Source organism: Petromyzon marinus, chromosome 60 (assembly GCF_048934315.1).
Source record: "Petromyzon marinus isolate PM22_M1 ecotype Great Lakes invasive population chromosome 60, UKy_Petmar_22M1.pri1.0, whole genome shotgun sequence".
Lineage (NCBI taxonomy): Eukaryota > Metazoa > Chordata > Hyperoartia > Petromyzontiformes > Petromyzontidae > Petromyzon > Petromyzon marinus.
The window spans coordinates 3,645,815-3,673,561 of record NC_133726.1 but is presented as its reverse complement, the minus strand read 5'-3'; the positions used below and the strand labels follow the sequence as shown (position 1 = coordinate 3,673,561).

Below are 27,747 nucleotides of genomic sequence, written 5' to 3'. Positions count from 1 at the left end.
GCGTGTAAATTTATAGCAGCCAAATAATCTAAACGCGTGATGTTGATGCTAAATGTGGAGGGGGCTAAACCCGGAGGATTCCGAAAACATCCACGCGACCACGGGGAGAGAGAGAGACACGCAGACTCCAAATATACAGCAGCAGGTGTCAGGGTCGGGATCGAACCCACGACCTCCTGTATACCAGGCGAGGTAGTTAACATCTCCTAGCCACCGTGAACATCACGCCACCAACAAACTCAACACGTTCGTCATTAACTTTGCATTCACACTGTTGTGTACCACACACACATTAACACTGTTGTGTACCACACACATTCACACAGTTGTGTACCACACACATTAACACTGTTATGTACCACACATTAACACTGTTGTGTACCACACATCAACACTGTTGTGTACCACACATTAACACTGCTGTGTACCGCACACATTAACACTGTTGTGTACCGCACACATTAACACACATGAACACCGTTGTGTACCACACACATGAACACACATGAACACTGTTGTGTACCACACACATGAACACTGACGTGTACCACACATTAACACTGTTGTGTACCACACACATTAACACTGTTTTGTACCATACACATTAACAGTGTGTACCACACACATTAACACAGTTGTGTACCACACATACATTAACACTGTTGTGTACCACACATTAACACTATTGTGTACCACACACATTAACAGTTGTGTACCACACATTAACACTGTTGTGTACCACACACATTAACACTGTTGTGTACCACCCACATTAAGTTGTGTACCACACATTAACACTGTTGTGTACAACACACATTAACACTGTTGTGTACCACACACATTAACACTGTTGTGTACCACACACATTAACACTTTTATGTACCACACATTAACACTGTTGTGTACCACACACATTAATACTGTTGTGTACCACACACATTAAGACTGTTGTGTACCACACACATCAACTCTTTAATGTACCACACATTAACACTGTTGTGTACCACACACATTAACACTTTTATGTACCACACATTAACACTGTTGTGCACAACGCACATTAACACTGTTGTGTACCACACACATTAACACAGTTGTGTACCACACATTAACACTGTTGTGTACCACACACATTAACACTTTTACATTAACACTGTGTCAAGAATACACATTAACACTATTGTGTACAACACACATTAACACTGTGTGTACCACACACATTAACATTGTGTGTACCACACACATTAACACTTTAACATTAACACTGTGTGAAGAACACACATTAACACTGTTTAACATACATTAACACTGTGTAGCCTTCAAAAGGAAGGAAAACATATAACAGGCGACGTTTCGGGCAATGACTCCTTTTTATATATAGCGCGTTCCAGAATGCCACAGTACAGCGACACACGAGGGACGAACGCGTAAATGACGTCACGCAACATTGCTTATGGACATGACGTCATGACGGAACGCGAGCTCTTAGACCTATAGAAGACGTCCTGGGTGATGACGTCACCCAGACATTTATTGCTCCACCCCCTCCGCACCCGCAAGCATTCGCCCAACACGCGGTCTACGTGACGTCATTATCGCCGTGGGCCAATCAGGCGGCAGTAAGGGCATGGGCCGGGCGCCGACAGAGGCGTGGCCTGTCGCGTTTGGAGGGCGTGACCTGGCGTGAAGTGGGCGTGACTTGGCGTGACCTTTGCGTTGGGGGGGCGTGTCCTGGGCGCGTTGTGGGCGTGTGCTGTTGCGTCAAGGGCGTGACCTGTGCGTTGGGGTGGGCCGTGCTTTACTCATATGGAGGCGTGGCCCGGCGCTATGGGGGCTCGGTCTGGTGCTTGGAGGGCGGGTGCCTGCCTATATGAAGGCGTGGCCTACCGGGGTAGTGGGCGTGGTTTCCCCCTGGCCCTATATAAGCTGGGAGCAGAGCGCAAGCGCTCGTCTTTTGTATCTCAGAGTTTTGGAAGTCGCTGGCTGTTTGGGAGCGGGCACGCGCTGACTAACACACAGCAGCAACAAGGTAACTTATCATTCACCCTCCCCCCATCCCCATCCCCGCTATATAATCAGCGCAGCAATTAGTTCAGTGTTGGCCAGCCAAGCCGGGTAAGTGTTAACGAATACAAAGCCCGTGGATGAGAAGCACCACATATACGTGGATGCCGTCCGTACATGTGGTAAACAAACACACCCACATACACGAGCTGGTGTGTCAATGGACATCGTCATGTCAACAGAGCGGGCGGTGTACACGCGCGCGCGCACACACACACACGTGGTGGCGGTGTAAACAACGACGTTGAGCAAGCATTTGGGAAGACAAAGACGGCCGCGCGCGCATGGAAGCTTCGTCAAACATTGACAACCTCTACCGCTTCTTCCATGCATCAATAGCTGCTCGCTAACAGCAGCGCCATGCCTCGACGCGCCTGCTGCTGGGGGCTTACGGGGTAAGTGATGTTCGTTTTTGTGGTGTCGGTGGCATCGACTGATTGTAACGGGCGACTGATATAAATTGGCTGGACAATGTGAATTGGCTCTACAATGTGAATTGGCTGGACAATGGGAATTGGCTCTACAATGTGAATTGGCTGGACAATGTGAATTGGCTGGACAATGTGAATTGGCTGGACAATGTGAATTGGCTCCACAATGTGAATTGACTGGACAATGTAAATTGACTGGACAATGTAAATTGGCTCTACAATGTGAATTGGCTGGACAATGTGAATTGGCTCTACAATGTGAATTGGCTGGATAATGTGAATTGGCTGGACAATGTAAATTGACTGGACAATGTATTGACTGGACAATGTAAATTGGCTCTACAATGTGAATTGGCTCTACAATGTGAATTGACTGGACAATGTGAATTGGCTGGACAATGTGAATTGACTGGACAATGTGAATTGGCTCCACAATATAAATTGGCTGGACAATGTGAATTGACTGGACAATGTGAATTGATTGTACAGTGTAAATTGTCTGTACAATGTAAATTGGCTGTACAATGTGAATTGATTGTACAGTGTAAATTGACTGGACAATGTGAATTGGCTGTAGGCTTGTACGGTTCCAATCATGCACGTAGCACCCACACGCACGCACGCACCCACGTGTGGGGAGACAAAGGCGGCCGGGCGTTGTGCTGGTGTGCTGCTGCTGCTGTTCGCCTGACAGCGCCTTGTACCAAAAGCCCCGTTAAGGCTACACGGGGAATCACCAGTGACGCGTACACAACGTGTTGGTATTGGGCTGTGCGTTTGACCATAGGGGCCGTTCATAAATGACGTCACGCACCTAGGGGGTGGTGGCGGGGGGTTCAGACATTTGTGACGATGTGTGACAGAGGGGGCGGGGGGGGGTGAGAAATGTGACGTCACATCAAAATGCGCAACTTTAAATAAATATAGACAACACGTTCTACTTAATTAAATAGACTTTTTAATAAATGTTTTCTCGTACAGCATCAGAGTGCAGCGCCACATTAAATACGCACTACAATGACAATAGTTTAAAGCGATTTGAAGCATGTTTTATTTTTGGGGGGGGGGGGGGGTTAGAGCTTTGTGACGTCATATTTGAGGGGGGGGTCTGACTTTTTGTGACGTCGTGTGACGAGCAGGGGGGGGTCAAAAATCGTCCAAAATCGCGTGACGTCATTTATGGACGGCCCCATACTTCACCACGCCGGTGAAGGTGGGTGGGTGGTGGGTGGGTGGGGTCTGGGGTCCGTATCAGTGATGGCCGTAACTTAAAACCTCGCCAGCCGACGTCGAGTCCACAAGTGCCTCCGGTCGTTATTGGGGCGCCGCGCTGCGCTAACCGTAGCGCCACCGCTCCTCGCTCCGCACAGCCTTAAAAGGTGCAGAGACCCCCCTCCCCCCGTCTGCAAGGTGCGACACTGCTGGCGGAAGGGGGCCTCCGCTCGAGATAAGGGGGGGGGTGGTGTTTTTGGCCTACTCTTCCACGTGGACCAGGCACGTCTTCTTGGAAGAGGGTGAGAGTTGTTCACACTCAGAGCCTAGAGCCTAGAGTCTAAACCACACAAAGTCTAGACCACTCAGAGCCTAGAGTCTAGACCACTCAGAGCCTAGAGTCTAGACCACTCAAAGCCTAGAGTCTAGACGACTCAGAGGATAAAGTCTAGACCACTCACGGCCTAGAGTCTAGACCACTCAGAGTCTAGACTCTGAGTGGTCTAGACTCTAGGCCGTGTTCCAGACTCTAGGCTGTGAGTGGTCCAGACTCTAGAGTAGGCTGCTTGTTCTAGACCAAGGGTCTGCAACCAGGATTCCGTGAAAAAATTATGATAACCCCCCCCCACTCCTCGGTATCTTTCAAGAGCCGCGCCAACGATGCACTGCGGTGAACAGGGATAGACGGCGCTGCTCCTTGATGAACAACGTCACGGGGAGGGCGCTCTGAAGAGACGCGCAGCTCTGGAGACAGACTAGCGAGACCCCCACCGTTCTAGACTGTAGAGTAGACTGCACGTGCTCCAGTCTACACACTGTGCTGGAGACTCCCACGTGGGCGCACACCGTCACGTCACGTGCACGTCACGTGCACACACACACACAGTGAAGTCACGTGCACACACACACCGTCACGTCACGTGCACACACAGTGGAGTCACGTGCACACACACACAGTGGAGTCACGTGCACACACGCACACCGTCACGTCACGTGCACGTCACGTGCACACACACACAGTGAAGTCACGTGCACACACGCACACCGTCACGTCACGTGCACACACACACTGAAGTCACGTGCACACACACACACACCGTCACGTGCACACACGCACACCGTCACGTGCACACACACACACCGTCACATGCACACACACACCGTGACGTGCACACACCGTCACGTCACGTGCACACACACACCGTCACGTGCACACACACACCGTCACGTGCACACACACACCGTCACGTGCACACACACAGTGAAGTCACGTGCACACACACAGTGAAGTCACGTGCACACACACAGTGAAGTCACGTGCACACACACACACTTCCCCGGTGGTGGGCGGGGAATATGGGACTTGGGTCGCTGTTGCTCGTGGCGCAATGCGCTAACCGTTGCGCCACCGCTCCGTCTCCTACTCCCCCCAACGCGCACTCCCTTGCTCTGCCCCACCCCCATAGTCGCCTTTCAACTCTTCACCCTTGCCCTGTTAGCGTGCGGCTCCCTCCACCTCAACGCACCACCCCCACCCACAGAGACCCCTACCCACCCAGACCCCCACCCACCAACCCACCCACCCAGACCCCCACCCACCAACCCACCCACCCCCTCTCTACCCAGACCCCCCATCACCCTGTGATGCCGCTGTGTAATATTTCCTCTGGGCTAACGCTGCTCGACTTGCAGGAAACGTTATCGGCTACATTGCCCCGCTCGCCCGGCCCGTGCCTGTTGTTTATCCATTACAACCCCTGGTGGTCACCCAAGGTGACGCACGTCACGGCGTCACCGTCACTGCGTCACCGTCGCGGCGTCACCGTCACGGCGTCACCGTCACGGCGTCACCGTCACGGCGTCACCGTCACGGCGTCACCGTCGCGGCGTCACCGTCGCGGCGTCACCGTCACGGCGTCACCGTCGCACCGCCTCCCACGCCAGCTCGCCTGCCGAGTGATGCAAACATAAAAAAAAACTGAAGCCGGGGGCGTCCTTGACCCCCATTGCTATACCCCCGCATCAGCCGTACGTACGCCTCACCTGACCGCCACCACTCAACCCCGCCCCACCACCCTCGGCCTCGCGCTCGCCTGACCCCCGGTCAAGGAGCTATAAACCATCACGTGAACTCCGCTCCTCGCCCTCGCAGCGGCGGCGGCGGCGGCTGCTTCTGGCCAAGCCGCCGAACGAAGACGGCGGTGGCGGTGCTGGTCACCGCGTCGTCGCGCGGCGCTCTGGGACGCTGCTTCTGCGGCCGTCTGGAACGCTCTCTTCCTTACCGATGTTGGGAAGCCACTGGGGTGCTGTGGCGCACTTTTAAATCCTCGCCCCGATTGACAGACTCATTAGTTGCCCTTCCCCCGCGCCTCCGATTTAGCGCGGTTGGCTACGTACGGGTGCGACAGAGGTTCAACATCCGTACATTCTGACTCGTAAACTAAGCTATATAGTTTATACTTTACCAGGTTTTTTTTTTTACAAGGCCCACTGAGCTATTAGCTTCTTCTTCAGAAGCGACCTGGCTACCGCAAATGATAGCCCAACTAAGTGGCTCACCCGTCGCGTGGAATGTATAGCATCCAAATAATCTAAACACGTGATGCTGAATTTAAATGTGGAGGGAAAAAAACCGGGGGACCCGGAGCTAAATCCACGCAACCACGGAGAGAGAGAGAGACGTGCAAACCCCAAATATACCGCAGGCGTCCGGGGCCGGGATCGAACCCACGACTATAGTTATTTTTCAGGAGCGACCTGCCTATCACAAATGATAGCTCAGCAAAGTATCCTTATACTTATAATCATGTGGAAATGTATAGCAGCCAAATACTTTAAACACACTTGGGTTCTAAATGTGGAGGAAAAAATCGGAGGACCCGGAGAAAAATCCACGCGAGCACGGAGAGACACGCAAAAACCATAAATATACAGCAGCAGGCGGCAGGGTCGGGATCGAACCCACGCCCTCCTGTATACCAGGCGAGGTAGTTAACATCTCACCAGCAATCGTATTAACAACGAAAAAGCTTGCTCTGGGGGGGACCCTGTGCGGTTCTGCGTCAAAACACGGGGCAGGAGGTGCCGGGGATTACCGGCCCCGGTGAGCCCCGGCTCGCGGGCGGCGTCCTTCCCCTCGGGGCGCTTTTGTAGGATTCGCCCCCACGCACGCCGGCAGGCACGGCGAGTTGCACGCAGTCACCGCCCGCGAAAGTCAAGTGAAATGTGTTTTTGTTTTTTTTTAACTTTTTAAACCGGTTTTATTTTTTTTTACCATTGAACCTCGAGCGCCTTCCAGCACCGGCCATCTTATCGACGGTCTTCGCGGTACCTTGGGGAGGAATTTGGTGGGGGGGTTTTTTTTTTTCGTGATGCGTGTTTGGACGTCGGCAGACGTGTACTGGCGTCCGTAAAGGAGGTTTTTTTTTTTTTTTCCGGGTTGGATCGCGTCGTGAATGTGAACGTGGCCGGTAGAACACGCCAACACGCCAACACAAGCCACCAAGTGAGGGTTGTGTCGCCTAAACAAAACGCGCGCACACACCAGGTTGCGTGTTGGAGAGTTAAACCCACTGTAACATTTACAGTTCGAGTACCGTGAGGTTTCGCCGGTTATAATTACAACAAGCAGCATCATCATCAGGCTGGTTGTTGTTGTTGTTACGGTGGTGGTGGTGGTGGTGGTGTTGCTGCTGCGTTGTCTGCACGTGAATGGAGTCGAACTTAGCCAAACCGGCTGCTGGGACTCGCACAGAGTTTGTGTGTTGTGTTTATTTTTGAGTAACCGGCAGGTATGGATGCTTGTGTTAGTGCACGCACACACACGCACACACGCACACGCACACAACACACACAACACACACAACACACACGTAGTGTCCAGAATCGGTTCCTCCCCACCGCTGGCGGCCGTCGCCGTGAGCGGCGGCGCTACGAGTTGACGCGGTTGGCCCGGCGCCGCCGCCGCGGCCGCCTTCGCCGGTGGCGGCGCGTCCTGCCCCTCCGTCGCTCTCCTCGAGCCTCAGCCACCGGCTCTTTCTCCCCTTCCCCTCCTCCGCTGTGCCACTTCCTCTCTCTCCCCGTGGTCCGATTGTTGTTTTGTTGTTTCAAGCGCGCGTGTTTTTTTTTCTTTTATTCTGGGCGGCGTCGTGTTAACTGTTCAAATAAAAAAAAATAGCTTTTCTTTTTTTCCCCCCATTTTTAAATAGCGCATCCAGCTATAACCGGTTCCCCCGGGGCACCGCCGGGAGGCCGCCCGCACACCGCGGCCGTCGGTGAACCTCGACGACCCCCCCCCCCCTGCGGCCTCCACGCTGCTGCGAGAGAACCACGACGAGACTCCTTCACTGTAACCCCCCCCCCGCCCTCGCCATCGTCGATTATCGCTCTCTGTCTCCTACTCCCCAGATAAGCGAGCGACCCGAGGAAGTGACTTCGACCGACCGAGCGTCTGACTGACCGACTGACTCGCCGATCGAGCGACTGGCCGTGCCAGCGACCGACTGACCGAGCGTCTGACTGACCGACTGATCGAGTGATCGAGCGACTGGCTGTGCCAGCGACCGAGTGTACCGACCGAGCGACTGACTGACCAACTGACTCGGCGATCGAGCGACTGGCCGTGCCAGCGACCGACTGTACCGACCGAGCGACTGACTGACCGACTGATCGAGCGACCGACTGACCGACTGACCGAGCGATCGAGCGACTCGCCGTGCCAGCGAGTGACCGACTGACCGAGCGTCTGACGGACTGACCAACCGTGCCAGCGAGCGAGCCGAGAGACTCGTCGCATCACGATGGCCGACGTAGCCGCCCACGGTGAGCGCCGTGAACCGGCGGCGCCGGCGGTTCCGCAGCAGCAGCAGCCGCCGGCGGCGGCGTCGGCGCCGGTGAAACCGCGGGCGGCGACGGTGAACGGAGCCCCGAGCTCACGCCACGACGTCCGCGGCTCCCCCTGCTGCAGCTGCCGCTCGTCGTCGGCGTTGCCGGCGTCGGCGTCGCCGGGAGGCGGCGTGCGCCTGCGCGACGCGATGGTGGCGGGCGGCGCTCCGTGGTTCTCTCTCGAGTTCTTCCCGCCCAGGACGGCGGAGGGGTCGGCCAACCTCATCGCCAGGTGACAAAGACAATATAACACCCCCCCCACCGGGGTCGCCTTCGCCAGGCCGCCCGGCCGCCTTTTGCCTCCCACGGTGCCGATGTTTCGGCACGCCTCACCCGGGCGGGGTCCCGTCTTGAGGCCGAGTCGACCTAGGGCAGGCACGGAACCGGCTCCGACAATCGTGACCGGCCGGTGGCCGCGCACGGGAATCGGAACTCGGCGGGTTCTAGACGCGGTGCGCTGACGGGGACAGACAAAGAGCCCCCGCGTAGCCTTAACAGACTGCAGGGGCAAGTGCTGTGCATACAAGACTAAGATCCCCCGTGTAGCCCAAACAGACTGTTGGGGCAAGTGCTGTGCATACAAGACTAAGATCCCCCGTGTAGCCCAAACAGACTGTTGGGGCAAGTGCTGTGCATACAAGACTAAGATCCCCCGTGTAGCCCAAACAGACTGTTGGGGCAAGTGCTCTAAGCGAGCACCTATGAAGGCCGGCACGGCACACGAGGGGGTGGGTGGCCAACACCACGCCCCGGCCGCCTTTGTCTCCCCAGTGAGGATGTTTTTACACATCGTACAAGGTACTCATTTGAGGCCGAGTCGACCTAGGGGGAGGCCCATGATCAGTTCAGGTAATCGCCACCCCTCCGCACCAGGTGAACCTTCAGCTGATACACGTTTACCCCCCCCCCCCCACTCCCTGTGCGCCCCCACCATACCCCCCCCTCACGGTACCCCCACCCCCCCCGCCACGGTACCCCCAGGTTTGACGCGATGGCCCAGGGCGGGCCGCTGTTTGTGGACGTGACGTGGCACCCGGCCGGCGACCCCGGCTCCGACTCCCCCAACTCATCCATGACCATCGCCAGCACGGCGCTCAACTACTCGGGCCTGGAAACGGTGCTGCACCTCACCTGCACCGGGCAGACGCGCGGCACCGTCCTGGAGCTGCTGCGGCGCGCTCGCGCGCGGGGGCTGCGCAACGTCATGGCGCTGCGCGGAGGTGAGCGGCGGGCGCTCTGAGCCACCACCACCGTGCCCTCAGCTCTGACCCACCACCGTGCCCTCAGGTCTGACCCACCGTGCCCTCCGCTCTGACCCACCGTGCCCTCTGCTCTGACTCACCGTGCCCTCCCCTCTGACCCACCGTGCCCTCCGCTCTGACCCACCACCGTGCCCTCCGCTCTGAGCCACCACCACCGTGCCCTCCGCTCTGACCCACCACCGTGCCCTCCGCTATGACCCACCGTGCCAGCCGCCATAGAGAAATTTCTGGAGCTCTCGGGGCATCGGAGGGGGTCAGGGGGTTGGTTGGTGGGGGGGAGGGGTGGGGGGGTGGTGGGGGTGGCGAGGGTGGTGTGGGTGACGAGGGTGGCGAGTGTGGCGGGGGTGGCGTGGGTGACGAGGGTGGTGAGGGTGGTGAGGGTGGTGTGGGTGACGAGGGTGGTGTGGGTGGCGAGGGTGGTGTGGGTGGCGAGGGTGGTGAGGGTGGCGAGGGTGACGAGGGTGGTGTGGGTGACGAGGGTGGTGTGGGTGGTGGGGGTGGTGTGGGTGGTGAGGGTGGGAGCTGCATCCCCACCTACCCCCTCCTCGGGTTCCAGAAACATTTCCCGGCTGCTCGTGAGCGTGGCGGCAGTGGCGGCGGCGGCGGCGGTGGCGGTATTGGTGGGGGTGGTAGAGTTCCCATGTTGGTGATAGCAGCTGTGGCGGCTGTGGCTGCGATCTCCCGGGCAGCGTGGAAGCTCGCCAAGTCTGTACAAGAGTCCTGCCGGCACCGCCGCTGGTGCAGCGAACTCGCTACGCCACAACAACAACGTAGGCGGCCGGCGGCACGGCGGCGGCACGGCGCTCGTGCCAGGCTGGGTGCACGCGCGAGGCCATCGCGTGGACGTGTCGAGGGCCCTCGCCGCTGCCGGGAGGGTCGGCATGACCATCCGTGGCCCGTGCCCCAACTTCCGCACCTCCGATTAGCTCGATTTTCTACGTACGGTGCCACGTACGTACATTCCAGCTTCTAAACTAAACAATGTTTTTATTTCACCAGGGTAAGGCCCCGCTGAGCTATGTAGCGTTTTTTTTTTTCAGAAGCAAACGACAGCTCAAGGAAGTGGCTTTGCATGCGGACATTTATAGCAGCAGCCAAACAATCCAAATACTCCAAAACGCCCGGCGCTCCGCTCGTTGTTGCGAGCGTCACTCCTATGACCCTCCACTGCCCGGTAGCGTCCTTCACGAGCCTCCTCCTCCACGCACACGTACTCGCAAGACAAGGGGAAGATCCCTCCTGTGGCGCCTCAACAGACTGCTGTTAGCCAAAGTGAGACCCTTTTGCCAGTGTCAAATAATGAAAAAATAACAATAGGTTTTGCCCTTAGTGGCAATTATACAGGAGGTTTTAAGATGTTCAATCACCAAATATGCCAGCACCACGCACGGCCACCTTTGTCTCCCCAGTGGTGACGTTTACTACACACGGCACCAGGTAACTCGTTTGAAGCCGAGTTGACCTTGGGGAGGGCCAGGGCCGTTTCAGATAATCGTCACCGGCGTTGGTCGTGAATCCAACTTGGGGTCGGCGGGTTCGTAGCGGCAGCGTAGCGCTAACCCGCTACACTACCGCTCATTCTCCATACACACACACACAGATACACACATGCAAAGATACACACTGACGCAATGACACCCTGACACACGGACACACTGACGACACATACACACCTACACACACCTACACACACATACACCTACACACACACACCTACACACAGCAACAACCGCCATTCGCCACTAAGTGGCGGTGACGTCACCACGACGCTTGTGCCAGGCCATGTGCACCTTGAGGCCACGTGAAGTGTCGAACGCCCGCTGGCAGGAGGTCACGGGGCAGACCCAAGTGCCACAAGTCTACTGACGGAGATGACTGAGATGACTGGCTGATGCACCACCTGTGCCCCCTACTGTGCCAACTTGCTGTGCTTTAGCCACCCGGCGCTCCGCTCGTTGTTGTGAGCGTCGCTCCTCCGCCCTCTGTTGTTGAGGGCGACTGCCTCCAACTGCCCAGTAGCGTCCTTCAAGAGCCTCCTCCACAGAGGCCGATCTTGACACCGCTGGTACCAGTCATCGGCAAGTCCACTCAGCTCCACGTCCTCCTGTACCACATCACTCCATCTCTTCTCTAGCCCGTGCCGCACCCGTTTAGCCCCCTCGATCCGGCCGAACAAAAGCTGTTTCGGCATGCGGTGGCTGGGCATGCGGGCTACATGATCCAGCCAACGCAGCCTTGCCTGCCGGAGGAGCTCATCGATGGGACCTTGCCCAGATCTTTCAAGGATTTGTGAGCTCCTCACACAATCCAGCCTGGTTAAACCCAGGATGGATCGTAGGCAGGCCAGCCTAAATGTTTCTAACTGGCGAAGATGTTCCATTAGGGGGGAGTCCACGTTTCGCAAGCATAGAGAAGGGAGGGAATGACCGTGGCCGAGAAGACCTGATGCTTAGTGCGGAGCGACAGACCAGGTAGCTTCCACACAGCGTTACGCAACCGATGAAAAGATATTGCCGCTTGACTGATTCGGAGTGAGACCTCTGCTGTTAAACTGGAGCCAGTCACACACACGCATACACCTACACACACATACACACACAAACCTTCATATGCAAACATACACACACCTACACACACCTACACACATCTACACATACACACCTACACACCTATACTAAGATCCCCCTCATAGCCTTAACAGACTTTTGAGGCAAGTGCTGTTAGCGAGCACCTATGAAGGCAGCTGCACTCACACGCACACACGTACACGCACGCACGCACACATGCACACACACGCACACACGTACACGCACGCACGCACACACGTACACACACGCGCACACGCACACACACGCACGCGCACAGCCTGGACCGCGGCAGAGACAACCCACCTCCAACCACAGTTCCGCACAGATTGATTCGCGAATCCGTCCGCCGCGCTGCCCCGTCTCCAACAAACACCGGTGCGCCGTGCCGCCCGCTCGCGGCACTTGCCCTGGCGGTCGCTGAAGGCTATCGGGTGGCGGGGGGGACCTTTGTCTCTTGTGTGCAGACCCCGTGGGGGAGGAGTGGGTCCCGCAGTGCGACGGCCTCAACTACGCCGCCGAGCTCGTGGGCCTCATCCGCTCCGAGTTCGGGGACGAGTTCGACATCGGGGTGGCGGGTACCACGCTCACCCTTCCGCTCGCCCGCACACCCACTCGCTCGCTCGGTTGCTCGCTCACCCGCTCGCTCACCCGCTCACTCGCTCACTCACTCACCCAAATGCTCGCTCGCCCACCCATTTACTCGCTCGGTTGCTCACTTACCCGCTCACTTGCTCACCCGCTCACTTGCTCACCCAATCGCTCACTCGCCCACCCACTCACTCGCTCGGTTGCTCACTCACCCGCTCGCTCACCCACTCATTCGCTCACCCGCTCACTCGCTCACTCACTCACCCAATCGCTCGCTCGCCCACCCACTCACTCGCTCGGTTGCTCACTCACTCACCCGATAACTCATTCGCTCACCTGCTCACTCACTCAATCACTCCCCAACTCATTCACGCACCCAATCACTCGCCCACTCTCTCACCAACTCGCCCACGAACTCGCTCACTTACCCACCCACTCACCCACTCGCATGCACGCACACACACACCCACCTGTAATCGCACTCTGTACGCTTCTTTAAGTGCTTGTGTATCTGGGAGCGGTAGCGCGCGTAGCTACGTACCCAGTGACCTGAGTTCAATTCCCGCTCGTGGCCACCAGTGACGATTATCTTAACCGGTCATGGACCTTCCCCTAGGTTGACTCGGCCTCGAATGAGTACCTGATGCCTTGTGTGTAAACATTGCCACTGGGGGAGACAAAGGCGGCCGGGCGTGGTTCTAGCCACCCACCCCCTCCTCGTGTGCCGGTCCGGCCTTCAGTGGGCCGATCGCTAACAGCACTTGCCCCTTAATGGAGCGTCGAGGCTACACGGGCGGTGGGGAACCTTTGTCTCTGTGTGCTCGCTAACAGCACTTGCCCCTAACGGAGTGTCGAGGCTACACGGGCGGTGGACACCTTTGTCTCTGTGTGCTCGCTCACAGCACTTGCCCCTAACGGAGTGTCGAGGCTACACGGGCGGTGGACACCTTTGTCTCTGTGTGCTCGCTAACAGCACTTGCCCCTTAACGGAGCGTCGAGGCTACACGGGCGGTGGGGAACCTTTGTCTCTGTTTGACCCCAGGCTACCCGAGCGGTCACCCCGAGTGCGCCAGCTACGAGCTCGACCTGCTGCACCTCAAGGCCAAGGTGGACGCCGGCGCCGACTTTGTGGTGACGCAGCTCTTCTTCAGCGCCGACGTCTTCCTGCGCTTCCTCGCAGACTGCCGTCGCGTCGGCATCACCTGCCCCATCATCCCCGGCATCTTCCCCATACAGGTGAGTGGGGGCCCCTCCCCCTCCTATCCCTCCCCCCCTCCTCCCCCCACCACCTGAGCTGTAACTCGGATCGTAAACGTTGAGGATTTGCTATTCCAACCAGGGCCGGATTAAGATTGTGTAGGCCCCGAGTAATATTTTCAAAAGGAAATCAAAGTTTAGGAAAAATAAAAATAAACATTTTTACAAGGCTAACAACAAAGAAAATTCGGCATTCACAAATTCACAATTGAAAACAAAGTTTAGGAAAAATAAAATTGAATTTTTTTTACTAGGCTAACAACAAATAAAATTCGGCATTCACAAATTCACAATTGAAAAGAAAGTTTAGGAAAAATAAAATGGTATTTTTTTTTTACAAGGCTAACAACAAATAAAATTCGGCACTCACGAGTGAAATAACTTTTCGCTTAATCTCTGGAGGCCCTCCAGCTGTCGGAGGGCCCCCCAGGCTGCGGCCCCTGAAGCCCCCCACGCCGTGACCCGGCTCTGGCTCCCAACGCAACAACCGCCGTTGCTGCACTCGGAACGAATTGCCACGTTCTGCTTTTACGTGACGCAGCCCCTTACTGATCGGCCGTGTCGGGTGGTGGCGGGTTTAACGGCGCACGTTCAGATATTTACGAGACCGAGCCCGGAAAACACGAGAAAAAACGTGTACCGTGGATGATATTGGTCGCGAAAGTGGGCTTGCCGTTGTCGTGTGGAAATTTATGGCGGCAGTCCGAATTAACGCACGGTGATGTTGATTCACAAAATGTGGGGTCGGAAAAACCGGAGGACCCGGGGAAAAATCCACGCGACCACGGGAAGAAATATACAACGGGCGTCAGGGTCTGGATTGAACCTATGGCCTCTTTCATACCAGGCGAGGTAGTTAACATCTCCTAGCCACCTTGATGATGATGATGGTGATGAGAGAGACACGCAAACTCCAAATAAACAGCAGCAGGTGTCAGGGTCGGGATCGAACCCACGACCTCCTGTACACCGGGCGAGGTAGTTTACATCTCCTGGCCACCGTGTTAGACGGCTTGACGGTCGGTTGGTTGACTGGACAGGCGGAAGGTCGATGTGACGTGTGGACGGAAGGGAAGGACTGGTGGCCGCACTTCAGAACGGTCAGACGCTCGCTCGGCTGATGGATTGGTGGAGGAGCGATGAGGCGTCCGCACGGACGGACGGACAGACGGATGATGATGCAGACAGACGGACAGATAAATTGATGGACAGACGGACAGATGGTTGACCGGGCGGGCGGACGGACGGACGGACGTGCCGGTGCGTCGATGGCATGGACCCTCGTGCCGGCGTGAACGTTCCCGGCCGCGGTGTTTCGATCACCCCACCCCCACCCCTACACGCAGAGCGTCGTGGCACCAATGGTTCTACTCCAGGCTGCGCCAACCTCACATGGTTATCGGTCGGTTGGTCTGTCCTGCCCTCCGTCTGTCTCCTGGCCGGTCGGTCGGTCAGTCGGTCCGCTCGTTCCGTTCACTATGCCGCGTTGACCAACGGCGCCCCCCCTCCCCCCACACCCCCTCCCCCCCGCCCCACTCCCCCCCACCCCCTCCCCCCCTCCTCCACCCCCCCAAACTCCCCCCACTCACCCCCTACCCCCCCGCCCCCCGGCGACGTGCGTGCAGGGCTACCACTCGCTACGCCAGCTGGTGAAGCTGTCCAAGTTGAGCGTGCCGGAGGAGCTGCTGGCGCTGATCGAGCCGATCCGGCACGACGACGCCGCCATCCAGTGCCTGGGCGTGCGCCGCTGCGCCGAGATGTGCCGGGCCCTGCTGGCGTCCGGCGCCGTGCCGGGCCTCCACTTCTACACCCTCAACCGCGCCGCCGCCACGGTTGACGTGCTCAAGCAGCTGGGCCTGTGGGCCGAGGAGCCCAGGCACGTGCTCGCACACGCACACACACGTACACGTACACGCACGCACGTGCACACACGCACGAGGAGGTGGGTAGCCAGCACAACGCCCGGCCACCTTTGTCTCCCCAGTGGCGATGTTTACACACCACACCAGGTACTCGTTTGAGGCCGAGTCGACCTAGGGGAGGCCAAGAACCGGTTCAGACAATCGCCACTGGGTGGTGGCCGTGAGCGGGAATCGAACCCGGGTCCGCCGGGTTCGTAGCGCAGCGTAGCGCTGACCGCTGCCATCACCGCCGCTCCCCCACGCGCGCACACAGACAAAGATTCCCCGTATAGCCCTGAACCCTCTCCCGTGGCCGAGACGTCTGCAGGTTTGCAGGCTGTGTGTGTGGGTGTGGGTGTCCCCGTTCGCCGCTGAATCTCGGAACGCGCGAGCGGCTTGGTGTTTACATTGAGAGCGAGAGAGGGGGCGTAGTAGCGGTGTTTACATTGAGCGAGAGGGGGGGGTGTAGCAGCAGTGTTTACATTGAGAGAGGGGGGTGTAGTAGCGGTGTTTACATTGAGAGCGAGAGAGGGGGGTGTGTAGTAGCGGTGTTTACATTGAGAGAGAGAGGGGGGCGTAATAGCGGTGTTTACATTGAGAGAGAGAGAGGGGGGTGTAGTAGCGGTGTTTACATTGAGAGAGAGAGGGGGGCGTAATAGCGGTGTTTACATTGAGAGAGAGAGGGGGGTGTAGTAGCGGTGTTTACATTGAGAGCGAGAGAGGGGGGTGTGTAGTAGCGGTGTTTACATTGAGAGAGAGAGGGGGGTGTAATAGCGGTGTTTACATTGAGAGAGAGAGAGGGGGGTGTAGTAGCGATGTTTACATTGAGAGAGAGGGGGGGGTGTAGTAGCGGTGTTTACATTGAGAGAGAGAGGGGGGTGTAGTAGCGGTGTTTACATTGAGAGCGAGAGAGGGGGGTGTGTAGTAGCGGTGTTTACATTGAGAGAGAGAGGGGGGCGTAATAGCGGTGTTTACATTGAGAGAGAGAGAGGGGGGTGTAGTAGCGGTGTTTACATTGAGAGAGAGAGGGGGGCGTAATAGCGGTGTTTACATTGAGAGAGAGAGAGGGGGGTGTAGTAGCGGTGTTTACATTGAGAGAGAGAGAGGGGGGCGTAGTAGCGGTGTTTACATTGAGAGAGAGAGAGGGGGGTGTAGTAGCGATGTTTACATTGAGAGAGAGGGGGGGTGTAGTAGCGGTGTTTACATTGAGAGAGAGAGGGGGGTGTAGTAGCGGTGTTTACATTGAGAGAGAGGGGGGTGTAGTAGCGGTGTTTACATTGAGAGAGAGAGGGGGGCGTAGTAGCGGTGTTTACATTGAGAGAGAGAGAGAGGGGGGCGTAGTAGCGGTGTTTACATTGAGAGAGAGAGGGGGGCGTAGTAGCGGTGTTTACATTGAGAGAGAGAGGGGGGTGTAGTAGCGGTGTTTACATTGAGAGAGAGAGGGGGGCGTAGTAGCGGTGTTTACATTGAGAGAGAGAGGGGGGCGTAGTAGCGGTGTTTACATTGAGAGAGAGAGGGGGGCGTAGTAGCGGTGTTTACATTGAGAGAGAGAGAGAGGGGGGCGTAGTAGCGGTGTTTACATTGAGAGAGAGAGGGGGGGGTGTAGTAGCGGTGTTTACATTGAGAGAGAGAGGGGGGTGTAGTAGCGGTGTTTACATTGAGAGAGAGAGAGGGGGGTGTAGTAGCGGTGTTTACATTGAGAGAGAGAGGGGGGCGTAGTAGCGGTGTTTACATTGAGAGAGAGGGGGGGTGTAGTAGCGGTGTTTACATTGAGCGAGAGGGGGGTGTAGTAGCGGTGTTTACATTGAGAGAGAGAGGGGGGGGGTGTAGTAGCGGTGTTTACATTGAGAGAGAGAGAGGGGGGCGTAGTAGCGGTGTTTACATTGAGAGAGAGAGGGGGGTGTAGTAGCGGTGTTTACATTGAGAGAGAGAGAGGGGGGTGTAGTAGCGGTGTTTACATTGAGAGAGAGAGAGGGGGGTGTAGTAGCGGTGTTTACATTGAGAGAGAGAGGGGGGCGTAGTAGCGGTGTTTACATTGAGAGAGAGGGGGGGTGTAGTAGCGGTGTTTACATTGAGCGAGAGGGGGGTGTAGTAGCGGTGTTTACATTGAGAGAGAGAGGGGGGGGGTGTAGTAGCGGTGTTTACATTGAGAGAGAGAGAGGGGGGCGTAGTAGCGGTGTTTACATTGAGAGAGAGGGGGGGTGTAGTAGCGGTGTTTACATTGAGAGAGGGGGGGGTGTAGTAGCGGTGTTTACATTGAGAGAGAGAGAGGGGGGTGTAGTAGCGGTGTTTACATTGAGAGAGAGAGGGGGGCGTAGTAGCGGTGTTTACATTGAGAGAGAGAGAGGGGGGTGTAGTAGCGGTGTTTACATTGAGAGAGAGGGGGGGTGTAGTAGCGGTGTTTACATTGAGAGAGGGGGGGGTGTAGTAGCGGTGTTTACATTGAGAGAGAGAGAGAGGGGGGTGTAGTAGCGGTGTTTACATTGAGAGAGAGAGAGGGGGGCGTAGTAGCGGTGTTTACATTGAGAGAGAGAGGGGGGCGTAGTAGCGGTGTTTACATTGAGAGAGAGAGGGGGGTGTAGTAGCGGTGTTTACATTGAGCGAGAGGGGGGGGGGGGTGTAGTAGCGGTGTTTACATTGAGAGAGAGGGGGGGGCGTAGTAGCGGTGTTTACATTGAGAGAGAGGGGGGTGTAGTAGCGGTGTTTACATTGAGCGAGAGGGGGGGGCGTAGTAGCGGTGTTTACATTGAGCGAGAGGGGGGGGCGTAGTAGCGGTGTTTACATTGAGCGAGAGAGAGGGGGGGTGTAGTAGCGGTGTTTACATTGAGAGAGAGAGGGGGGGGCGTAGTAGCGGTGTTTACAGTGAGAGAGGGGGGGGGGGCGTCGTGACTGCCGAGTGTCTGCACGACAGCCGGCGCCAAACTGCGCCAGGCGCTTCGCCCTCCCCGCGTGTGGCCTGGCAGGAACCTCGGCAGCGGTGAGGTGAGGTTATTTTAATTCGGTTTAGTGCGCACACACACACACACTCACACACACACACTCGCACACGCACACGCACACACACTCACACATACACACGCACACACACACGCACACACACTCGCACACACACACGCACACACACTCTCACACACACACTCACACACACACTCGCACACACACTCTCACACACACACGCACACACACGCACACATACACACTCACACACACGCACACGCACACGCACACGCGCGCGCGCGCGTGTGTGTGTGTGAAAAACTGCTGACGTACGTCATTGGAACGGGATCGGGTTAACAGGCTGGCGGGGGTGGGGGTGTGTTGCTGTTGACGAGCAGCAGCAGCAGCAGCTGCCTCTGAAGGCACACGATGGTGAGAGTGTCCGCCGGCAGGCCGCCTTGTAAACTATAAAACTGTAAAACTGTTTTTTGTTTAGCGTGGTTAAGTCCCCACCGTCGGGGCTGCGTCGCTCTTTTTTTCAGAAGCGCCCCCCTCCCCCCCCCCACCGGCCACATCGCGAGCGACGGGTCGATGAGGTGGCTTCACGCGTGACGACGTTAGAGCCCGAAAAACGAGTCCTCGAGGCTTTGCTGACGGTGACTACGAATCACCGTGGTGCTCTGCTGCCCGCCCCCGCCCCTCCCGTCTCCAGGCGCCCGTTGCCATGGGCGCCCAGCCGTAACCCGTGGCGACGCGAGGAGGACGTCCGCCCCATCTTCTGGGCGACGCGGCCCAAGAGCTACATCCACCGCACGCAGACCTGGGACGAGTTCCCCAACGGGCGCTGGTGCGGAGAGACACACGCGGGGACAGCGGGAGGGGGACTCGGGGACAGCGGGAGGGGGACTCGGGGACAGCGGGAGGGGGACTCGGGGACAGCGGGAGGGGGACTCGGGGACAGCGGGAGGGGGACACGGGGACAGCGGGAGGGGGACTCGGGGACAGCGGGAGGGGGACTCGGGGACAGCGGGAGGGGGACACGGGGACAGCGGGAGGGGGACGCGGGTGGGGCTGGTGTAGAGGCTTTGCGACGTTCACCACGGTCGCCTCTCTCTCTGCGCCTGACGGAGTGCCTTGTGTCCCTGATGCTCCCCCTTCCCCTCCCCGCCCCCCCCGCCCACCGCGCGTCCCCCGTGTGCGCAGGGGCAACTCGTCGTCGCCGGCGTTTGGCGACCTCACCGACTACTACCTCTTCTACCTGAAGAGCCGCTACTCGCGCGCCCAGCTGCTGGACATGTGGGGCCACGAGGTGACGAGCGTGGAGCACGTGCGTGACGTGTTCACCTGCTACATCACGGGGGAGCCCGGCCGCTCGGGGAAGCAGGTGACGCGCGCGGACACACACACACAGACACACGCACGCAGACACACACACGCAGACACACACACGCAGACACACACACGCAGACACACACACGCAGACACACACACGCAGACACACACACGCAGACACACACACGCAGACACACACACGCAGACACACACACGCAGACACACACACGCAGACACACACACGCAGACACACACACGCAGACACACACACGCAGACACACACACGCAGACACACACACGCAGACACACACACGCAGACACACACACGCAGACACACACACGCAGACACACACACGCAGACACACACACGCAGACACACACACGCAGACACACACACGCAGACCCGCACGTAGACACGCAGACACACACACACAGACACACACACGCAGACACACACGCGCAGACACACACGCACAGACCCGCACGTAGACACGCAGACACACACACACAGACACACACACGCAGACACACACACGCAGACACACACACGCAGACACACACACGCAGACACACACACGCAGACACACACACGCAGACACACACACGCAGACACACACACGCAGACACACACACGCAGACACACACACGCAGACACACACACGCAGACACGCAGACACACGCAGACACACACGCAGACCCGCACGTAGACACGCAGACACACGCAGACACACACGCAGACACAACAACAACAACCGCCGCCATTCGCCACTAAGTGGCGGTGACGTCACCACGACGCTTGTGCCAGGCCATGTGCACCTTGAGGCCACGTGAAGTGTCGAACGCCCGCTGGCAGGAGGTCACGGGGCAGACCCAGGAAGGAGCCACGGGTCGACTGACTGAGATGACTGGCTGATGCACCACCTGTGCCCCCTACTGTGCCAACCTGCTGTGCCCTAGTCACCCGGCGCTCCGCTCGCTGTTGTGAGCGTCGCTCCTCCGCCCTCCGTTGTTGTTGGAGGGCGACTGCCCCCAACTGCCCAGTAGCGTCCTTCACGAGCCTCCTCCACAGAGGCCGATCTTGACACCGCCGGCACCGGTCATCGGCAAGTCCACGCAGACGCACACACGCCAACTCGGACACACCCAGCCGCTAAACCGCGGGCCGGTGACGGCGCTGCAGGTGCTGTGCATGCCGTGGAACGACGAGCCGCTGGCGGCCGAGTCGTCCGTGCTGATCGAGCACCTGGCCGGGCTGAACCGCCGCGGCGTGCTCACCATCAACTCGCAGCCTCGCGCCAACGCACTCCCCTCCACGGACCCCGCGCTCGGCTGGGGTCCGCCGGGCGGATACGTCTTCCAGAAGGTGGGGGAAGCCGTCGTGGCGGGGGGGGGCCGTGGCGGGGGGCGGTCGTGGGGGGGGGGGGGAGCGGTCGTGGGGGGGGGGCGACCGTGGGGGGGGGGGCGGTCGTGGGGGGGGGCGACCGTCTGCTAAGGCTTGTCTCGTGCGTGTCCGTGTGTGTGTGTGTCTGTCTCTGTGTGGGTGGGGTGATGTGCTGGCCACCCAGCCCGTCGTGTACCGTGCCGGCCTGCTAGTCGTTCACGGCACTCGTTCCCCGCCAGTCTGTCGAGGCTACAGGGGGGACTTAGACACAGAGACAGAGAGACACAGAAAGACAGTGTCTATGTCTCTGTGTCTCTGTGTCTATGTCTCTGTGTCTCTGTGTCTATGTGTCTCTCTGTCTCTGTGTCTCTGTGCGTCTGTGTGTCTCTGTGTCTCTGTGTGTCTCTCTCTATGTGTCTCTGTGTGTCTGTGTGTCTCTGTGTGTCTGTGTGTCTCTGTGTGTCTCTCTGTCTATGTGTCTCTGTGTGTCTGTCTCTATGTGTCTGTGTCTCTATGTCTATGTCTCTATGTGTCTGTGTCTCTGTGTCTCTGTCTCTATGTGTCTGTGTCTCTGTCTGTGTGTCTCTGTCTCTGTGTCTCTGTGTCTGTCTATGTGTCTGTCTCTATGTGTCTCTGTGTCTATGTCTATGTCTCTGTGTGCGTGCTGCTGGAGGCGTACCTAGAGTTCTGTGTCTCTGTGTCTCTGTGTCTATGTGTCTATGTCTCTGTGTCTATGTGTCTGTGTCTGTGTGTCTGTGTCTCTATGTGTGTCTCTCTATCTGTGTCTATGTCTCTGTGTCTGTGTGCGTGCTGCTGCAGGCGTACCTCGAGTTCTCTGTCTGTGTCTGTGTGTCTATGTGTCTCTGTGTGTCTCTGTGTGTCTCTGTCTCTATGTCTATGTCTGTGTGTCTATGTGTCTGTGTGTCTGTGTCTGTGTCTCTGTCTCTATGTGTCTGTATGTGTCTGTGTGTCTCTGTCTCTATGTCTATGTCTGCGTGTCTCTGTCTCTGTGTGTATGTCTATGTGTCTCTGTGTGTCTGTGTATCTGTGTGTCTGTGTCTGTGTGTCTCTCTATCTATGTCTGTGTCTCTGTGTGTGTGTGCTGCTGCAGGCGTACCTCGAGTTCTGTGTCTATGTGTCTATGTTTCTGTGTCTCTGTGTCTATGTGTCTCTGTGTGTGTGTCTATGTGTCTGTCTCTATGTGTGTCTGTCTCTGTGTCTATGTGTCTATGTGTCTGTCTCTATGTGTGTATGTCTGTGTGTCTGTGTCTGTGTGTCTCTGTCTCTATGTCTATGTCTGTGTGTCTCTGTCTCTGTCTCTATGTCTATGTGTGTCTGTGTGCGTGCTGCTACAGGCGTACCTCGAGTTCTTCGCGTCTCCTGAGCTGGTGTCGTCGCTCCTGGAGGTGCTGCCGCGATACGAGCCGCGCGTCAACTACCACATCATCAACCAGCAGGTACCTCGTCGTCATCATCATCGTCATCGTTGTCATCGTCATCATCATTATCATCAACCAGCAGGTACCTCATCATCATCATCATCATCGTCGTCATCATCATTATCATCAACCAGCAGTTACATCGCCATGCCAGCCTTAAAGGTCCGCCTTGTAAACGGCAAAACTATTATTTATTTATTTGACCAGTTAAGGCCGCACTAGGCTGTGTAGCTCTCTGGCCATCACAAATGACTGCTCAACTCTGGCTTTCATCATCCTCACGTGGACATTTACAGCGGCCAAATACCCCAAACGCACGTTTATTAAATACTTAACAGGTGCGTGCTTAACCGCACCTGCCCCGCCGTTCCCTTCAGGCTATGTGGGGGACCTTTGCCTCTATTTGCGTGCGTGTACGTGTCTGTTGTGTGTGCGTGTGTACGTGTTTGCGTGTGTGTCAGTGTGCGCGTGTGTGTGAGCGGTAGTGTAGCGGTCAGCGCGCTGCGCTACGAACCTGGCCACCCGGGTTCGATTCCCGCTCACGGCCAACACCAGTGACGATTATCTGAACCGGTTCTGGGCCTCCCCTAGGTCGACTCGGCCTCAAATGAGTACCTGGTGCGGTGTGTGAATATCGCCACTGGGGAGACAAAGGCGGCCGGGCGTGGCGCTGGCCACCCGCCCCCTCGTGTGCTGTTCCGGCCTTCATAGGTGCTCGCTAACAGCACTTGCCCCTACAGTCTGTTAAGGCTACACGGGGGATCTTTGTCTATGTGTGCAGGGCGAGGCGATGACGAACGCCCCGGATCTCCGGCCGAACGCGGTCACCTGGGGAATCTTCCCCGGCAGGGAAATCATCCAGCCCACCGTGGTCGACCCCATCAGCTTCACGTACTGGAAGGTGCGTGTGTGTGTGTGCGCACGTGTGTGTGTGAGTGTGTGTGCGCACGTGTGTGTGTGTGTATGGGGGTGAGCGGTGGTGTAGCGGTTAGCGCTACGCTGCGCTACGAACCCGGCGACACGGGTTCGATTTCCGCTCGCGGCCAACACCACCACGTGACGATTATCTAAACCGGTCCTGGGCCTCCCCTAGGTCGACTCGGCCTCAAATTTGTACCTGGTGCGGTATACAGACGCAAGGCCTTCATGATACTGAACGTACGCCAACCGGATTTGCTTTACAATACATTGCCAAACTGTTACCTTTGTGAAGGAAATGCCCACGTGCAAATGCAAAAGGGAACAAACAATAATCCCTCCATATGAAGAACGTTTAATATATTTATTCGTTTTACACCCAAAAGGTAAACACCCCCCTGTGTTTGCGTGCGTCTGTGTGTGCTCGCTAACAGCACTTGTCCCCAACAGTCCGTAGAGACTACACGGGGGACCTGCGTCTGTGTGTGCTCGCTAACAGCACTTGTCCCCAACAGTCCGTCGAGGCTACACGGGGGACCTGCGTCTTTGCTTGCTCGCTGACAGCACTTGCCCAACCAGTCCGTAGAGGCTACATGGGGGACCTGCGTCTTTGCTTGCTCGCTGACAGCACTTGCCCAACCAGTCCGTAGAGGCTACACGGGGGACCTGCGTCTTTGCTTGCGCGCGTGTTCAGGACGAGGCGTTTGGGCTGTGGGTCCACCACTGGGCCGCCCTCTACCCGGCCGATTCGCCCTCCCGCGCCTTCCTGTCGGGGGTCGCCGCCTCCCACCACCTCGTCAACCTCGTCGACAACGAGTTCCCGCTGCACAGCTGCCTCTGGAACCTGCTGGAGGACGTGCTGGCGCTCGCAGAGGCGCGGAGGGACGGGCGGCCGGTGGTCCCGGCGGAGGCGGCGGAGGCGGCGGCGACGGGCGCCGTCGACGGCCCCGACCAGTAGCGACGCGCCGGGGACTGAGCGACGCGCCCAAGTGTCTCGCCTCGCGTGATGACAACAACAACAACAATGATAAAGATGATGATGATGGTGATGTAGCCGCCTCTTAGTGTTTAAGTGAACGGAGGAAAGCGTGAACGCGAACCAAAGGCGGTTTGCGCACCTCGAGTTGAGTCGACGTAGCGGATTGCTTAACGTAGACGCTCGGCAAACAAACAAACAAAAAACCCACCGGCTCGCGATCGTGATTTGTTATTGAACGCGTGAGGCTCTGCAGGCATTAATCAAGACGACGTCGTCGTCGCGGAGTTTGTGTGTATCCAAGTAGTCTTTTAATCGTAAGTTCAGCACTAAGTTGCCGGGAGTTTGTAGGTTCATCAAGATACTGTGAAATGGTTTTGTTTTTGTAACAGCACTAATTCAACTAAAAAGCAACGCATTTGTACTCCGCTCTCAGCGGTGTGTGTACGGGGAACTTCTCCCGCACCGCACGTAGCCAACCGCCGCTAATTGGGAGCCGCCGGCGGGAAGTACGACAAACTAAAACGCTAAAAGGCGGCCCCAAAGAAGCGAGTTTGTCAATCTAGACGATGATAAAAAAAAAAAGGAAGGAGCGTTCCAGACGGCCCCAAATCGGCGCGCCGGGCCCGAAAGCCGCCGCTGTGAGGGCAGCGACCGGAGCTCACGCGGAGAGACGTGTTCACTCGGACTCCTTTGACGAGGCTAGGCGGGGGCAGGGGGGGGGGGGCGTTGCGGTTTCAACTGTGGCGAGCACTTTGCGTGTAAAAGGAGTGGCGACCTCGTAACGTGTCCGGTTTAACACGCGGTCGGCTTTCCGCGACCAACATGGTCCGTGATGCAGGTAAGTGCGTCGGATTACCACGGTGCGAAAGAAGTTCGGCTACGTACGTACGTACGCGCGTGTGGGCGGTTCGCCGCGGACGCGAGGGATCCCACCCGCGTGCGTGCCCTTGGCGGCGGAATGTGGACGTTAGATTGTTGACGTGGTGCTATGTACGCCTGGGCCGCCGGGAACGCTGCCGTTTGCTTACAGCAATAATAACAAACAAATCAAAGGATGCATTTTGATCCTTGGACGGAGACCTGGGCAAACGATTGTAAGTAAAAAAAAAAAATAACCGGGCCTGGTCCTTTTTTATCCGCTTGCACGGTGCGGTTGATGACTCGACGCTCGTGCGTTTTCCCGTGTGTTCATATCCCAGTCGCTAGCTCCTCGGGCGCCTGCAATGCATATCAGTGTTAAGGGAACGGCTCGCCGAAGTGGACGACGCAGAACTACTTCTGAGTTCCCTTGGCGGGGGTTGGCGGGGGGCGGGGGGGGATGTTGGGGTTGGTGGGTTTTTTTGTCTTCCTATCCCACTGCAGAAGCCGTGGCGTGCCACCGACGTCGCGCGCGATGAGCGGGTCGCGACGGGCGTGGATGGCCCGGTCGCCGACGTCGCACGCAGTGAACGCGCTGAGTATCGGCCGTGCGACGAATCTGATTTACCCCGTCCGTCCCTGTCCCTGCTTGGCCCTGAACCAGATTCGAATGACTTCGACGGTAAACTAAGCTAAGGGCTATTTTTATTTCACCAGGTAAGACTTCGCCGAGTTATGTAGTTGTTTTTTTTTTTAGGAGCTTACCTGGCTTTTCACGAATGATAGCTCCAACGAAGCGGCTTATCGTCACGTGGAAATTTATAGCAGTAAGCCAAATGCTCTGAACGCGTGATGTTGATTCTGAATGTTGGAGGGAAAAACCGGGGGATCCGGAGGAAAATCCACACGGCCAAGGGGAGAATATGCAAACTCCAATTACACAGAAGGTGTTTGGGGTCGGGGTTGAACCAACGACCACCTGTATACGAGGCGAGGTAGTTAGCATCTCACCACTGCGGTCTTATTGGGAAGCCAGCAGATTCTATAGCTCAATGGGCTTTACTCGGGGAAATATACTTCCGATTCTATAGCACTCTTGTCGGCTTTGGTTCCGGCTCGGCAAATTTCCAGTGGAAAATCAACCTGTGCCGTGCGGCGCGCTGGCCTGGCTCGGCTCAGGTGTGCCAGTGGAAAAGCCACCCACGCCGTGTGGGCCCTGGCTCTAGCTCAGGTGTGCCAAATGGAAAACCTTCTCGTGCCTTCCGGGCGCTGTCCTGGCTCGGCTCAGGTGTGCCAGTGGAAAACCCAAGTACCGTGCGGGCCCTGCCCTGGTTCGGCTCAGGTGTGCCAGTGGAAAACCCTCCCAAGTACCGTGCGGGCCCTGCCCTGGTTCGGCTCAGGTGTGCCAGTGGAAAACCCTCCCTTACAGTGTGGGCCCTGCCCTGGCTTGGCTCAGGTGTGCCAGTGGAAAAAGGGGAAATTAGTCGCGCGACTTTAATCCTCAGTTGGGCGGTGCTCGAAGCAGAAGGGCTAACAGCCGCACTTCGCCACTCATGAGAGAGAGGAAGGGGAAGCAATGGGGTCGAGCCATGGGCGGCATCTGGTTTACCGATTCACCACCCAGCCACGATGACAACGACGACGATGATGAGGATGACGATCGTTTTTGAAATATGCCGTCGCGTGTATCGAAAAACATAAACTAATATAATAACA

General features: G+C 57.2%; 1 protein-coding gene across 1 annotated transcript; it reads left to right on the top strand.

The window, feature by feature from the left end:
* Positions 1–1,820: 1,820 nt before the first annotated feature.
* MTHFR (methylenetetrahydrofolate reductase) lies at positions 1,821–27,747 on the top strand. The gene is made up of 12 exons (XM_032976725.2): positions 1,821–2,029; positions 8,115–8,823; positions 9,573–9,811; positions 12,906–13,016; positions 14,072–14,265; positions 15,912–16,162; positions 19,837–19,971; positions 20,328–20,508; positions 21,637–21,819; positions 23,193–23,294; positions 24,058–24,177; positions 24,889–27,747. The coding sequence occupies exons 2-12, from the start codon at positions 8,507–8,509 to the stop codon at positions 25,150–25,152; spliced, it is 2,097 nt and encodes a 698-aa protein (XP_032832616.1). The 5' UTR covers positions 1,821–2,029; positions 8,115–8,506; the 3' UTR covers positions 25,153–27,747.